At 32.5% G+C, this 3,272-nt stretch overlaps 1 protein-coding gene across 1 annotated transcript; it reads left to right on the top strand.

Annotated features, from left to right (window-relative positions):
* Positions 1–453: 453 nt before the first annotated feature.
* Positions 454–2,214, top strand: LOC131598637 (uncharacterized). Its single transcript, XM_058871218.1, has one exon. It carries the CDS (start codon positions 454–456, stop codon positions 2,212–2,214), a length of 1,761 nt encoding a protein of 586 aa, XP_058727201.1.
* Positions 2,215–3,272: the final 1,058 nt, after the last annotated feature.

Here is a 3,272-nt window from a genome sequence, read left to right as displayed (position 1 = left end):
CACGATCCTGGAAAACGTCCTTCAATGTGGGAATATAATGTAAATCAAATGGATGAAATACGAAGAGCTTATTTAAAATGGGGTCCATATCAAATGAATTTATAGCAATATCCGTTATCTGGTAAAGAAGATCATCAAAGACGCTTTCAACACGCTTGGTTTAGCCTTTTTCCTTCATGGTCAGAATATTCACCTTCAGAAGATGCTGCTTATTGCTTACCATGTTATCTTTTTAGCAAAAGACCAAGTGGACGTCCTGGTTCCGATGTCTTCATTTCTACAGGTTTTAGAGGTTGGAAGAAAGTTAGAAATGGAAAGAATTGTGCATTTCTTAAACACATAGGGAAAGATCCTTGCTCACCACATAACAATGCTATGAAAGCTTGTTAAGACTTGTTGAATCAGGATGGTCACATTAGGAATATTGTTCAAGCTCAAAGTTCAATTGATATAATGAAGAATCGACTACGTCTCAAGACTTCAATTGACACTGTTCGTTGGTTAACTTTTCAAGCGTGTGCTTTTAGAGGTCATGATGAAAGTACAACATCATTAAACCAAGGTAATTTTCTTGAATTGATAAAACTCTTAGCATGTTATAATGATGAAGTTGCAAAAGTTGTGTTGGAAAATGCTCCATCTAATAGCAAGTATACTTCACATCTTATTCAAAAAGAGATCTTGCACATTCTTTCAAGTAGGGTGAAAAAGTATATCCGTGAAGAAATTGGTGATTCCAAATTTTGTATAATTGTAGATGAAGCGCGTGATGAATCCAAAAAAGAGCAAATGTCTCTTGTTTTGACATTTGTTGATAAAGATGGTTTTATACAAGAGAGATTTTTTGGCCTTGCACGTGTTAATGACACTACATCTTTAACTCTTAAGCAAAAAGTTTGTGATATACTTTCTCTGCATAATCTTGATGTCTCTAACATTCGTGGTCAAGGGTATGATGGTGCTAGCAATATGAGAGGAGAGTGGAACGGTTTACAAGCACTCTTTATGAAGGATTGTCCTTATGCATATTATGTTCATTGTTTTGCGCATCGATTGCAACTTGCTTTGGTTACTGCATCAAGAGAAGTTAAACCAATTCATCAATTCTTTGAGAAGTTGACTTTAATTTTCAATGTTGTTTGTTCTTCTACAAAGCGCCATGACGAGTTACAAGCTTCCCAATTAGATGAAATTGAACATTTATTAGAGATTGGTGAGATTGTAACGGGTAAAGGTGAAAATCAAATTGGTACTTTGAAGCGAGCAGGGGATACTTGTTGGGGATCACATTTCTCTTCTATTTCTAGCTTGATAAATATGTATGAAGCAACTTGTTCTGTTTCAAGAAAATTTGCAAAGGAAGGATTAAGTTATGCTTCACGTGGAGATGCAGATAGTGCTTACAACTATTTGAAGTCATTTGATTTCATATTCATATTGCATTTGATGAAAGAAATTATGGGGATCACAAATGTTCTTTGTCAAGCTTTACAACAACAATCTCAGGATGTAGTTAATGCTGTGCATTTGGTTTGTTCAACAAAAACTCTTATTCAAGAATTAAGAGAAATTGGTTGGGATGAATTGTTTGCTACTGTGAAGTCTTTTTGTGAAAAACATTATATTGAGATTCCTGATCTTAATGATGTCCATTCAACAACAAGATTTGGTCGTTCTCGTCTTGAAGAAAATCAGGTAACCATTGAGCATTATTTTAGAGTTGAAATATTTTTCACTACCATTGACAAACAATTGCAAGAGTTGAATAACAGATTTAGTGAGCAAGCGATTGATTTGTTAACTCTAAGTTGCGCTTTGGCTCCAACGGACAATTACAAGGCTTTTAATCTTGATAGCATTTGCACTCTAGTTGAAAAATATTATCCTATGGACTTCAATGAGCAAGAGAAGACTAATTTGAAATTTCAACTTCGGCATTTTATTATTGACGCTTGTCAAGCATCAAGTTTGAATAATTTGTCAACTATTCAAGAATTATGTTCATCTTTGGTTGCAACTGAAAAGAAGGAAATTTATTATTTGATTGATAGACTGCTCCGCCTTATCATGACTCTCCCTGTATCTACAGCTACTACAGAAAGATCTTTTTCGGCAATGAAAATTATCAAGACAAGGTTGAGAAACAAAATGGAAGCTGATTTTCTAGGAGATAGCATGACGGTTAACATTGAAAGAGAAATTGCTGCAAGCTAAGTATTGATTCTGAGACTATTATTGATGATTTCAAGCTACTCAAAAATCGTAGAGCATTACTTTAAGGTATTTTTATGTAACTCTTTAACTATTTCATGTTTAACTTTGTGTTTATTACAATTTAGATATTTTATATACATTATGGTATGAATATTTTATTTATAAATCATAGTTTAATTTGGTGGCCACCTCAAACTTTATGGTCTGGTTCCGCCACGCCACTGATCGAGGTTCAATTTTGCATGTATCTATAGTCTTAACACCTAATTAGAAATCTGATGAGTACCTCATTAGAAATTTGACGTGTACAAGCAAATACATATATTGCCAAATGTTGATGAGATCCATTCCCTATCTACAAGATTAAAAAAAAAGTCTCAAATTTAACTAAACATTATCAACCAAAATGACCGAACATTAAGTGTCCATGTTGATTAATGGTACTAAGCAATGATGTAACCGTTAATTAAAGGCATATAAGGTTGGCTTTTATGTTATAAAAAATCAAGTGTTTCAACATAATGTTTGGGCGTGAAAAGAAATAGTGCCCCTTGATTTGATTCTATTTTCAATCCTTCCCTCTTTTTCAATATTCTTCATCATAGATGTTTCGCATTGTGCCATGCAGCCAGCATATGCATGCGAGTTGAGATTAGTGGATATCATTGTTTTCATATATCATTTTAAATTTCTTGAAACAAAAATATAACATTTTATTACGTAATAATTATTTTTATCAATGATCTATAATGTAATGTTATAATGTAATGTAATCCATATAATCGATTCAATTAGTAGAATAAAACTAATTAATTGTTATTGTTGACTAAATGCATCATTTCTTTCACTATTAATTAAGTTGAGAGAGACTTCACTATAACATTTTGATGGTAAAGAAATTGTATTCGTTTTCATATTTCTTTTTGTGTTGTTGTTTGGAATTTTATAAATTGACTCAACTCAATCCAATAGTACTCAAACCAGTTATTGTTTTTGTTGAATGTTTAATTTGTACCTTTAATAATATACCAACTTAAATATTGGACCGTGTAAGGTGA

Source organism: Vicia villosa, linkage group LG4 (assembly GCF_029867415.1).
Source record: "Vicia villosa cultivar HV-30 ecotype Madison, WI linkage group LG4, Vvil1.0, whole genome shotgun sequence".
Classification (NCBI taxonomy): domain Eukaryota; kingdom Viridiplantae; phylum Streptophyta; class Magnoliopsida; order Fabales; family Fabaceae; genus Vicia; species Vicia villosa.
The sequence above is the reverse complement of the archived record's forward strand: the minus strand, read 5'-3'. Positions and strand labels throughout refer to the sequence as shown.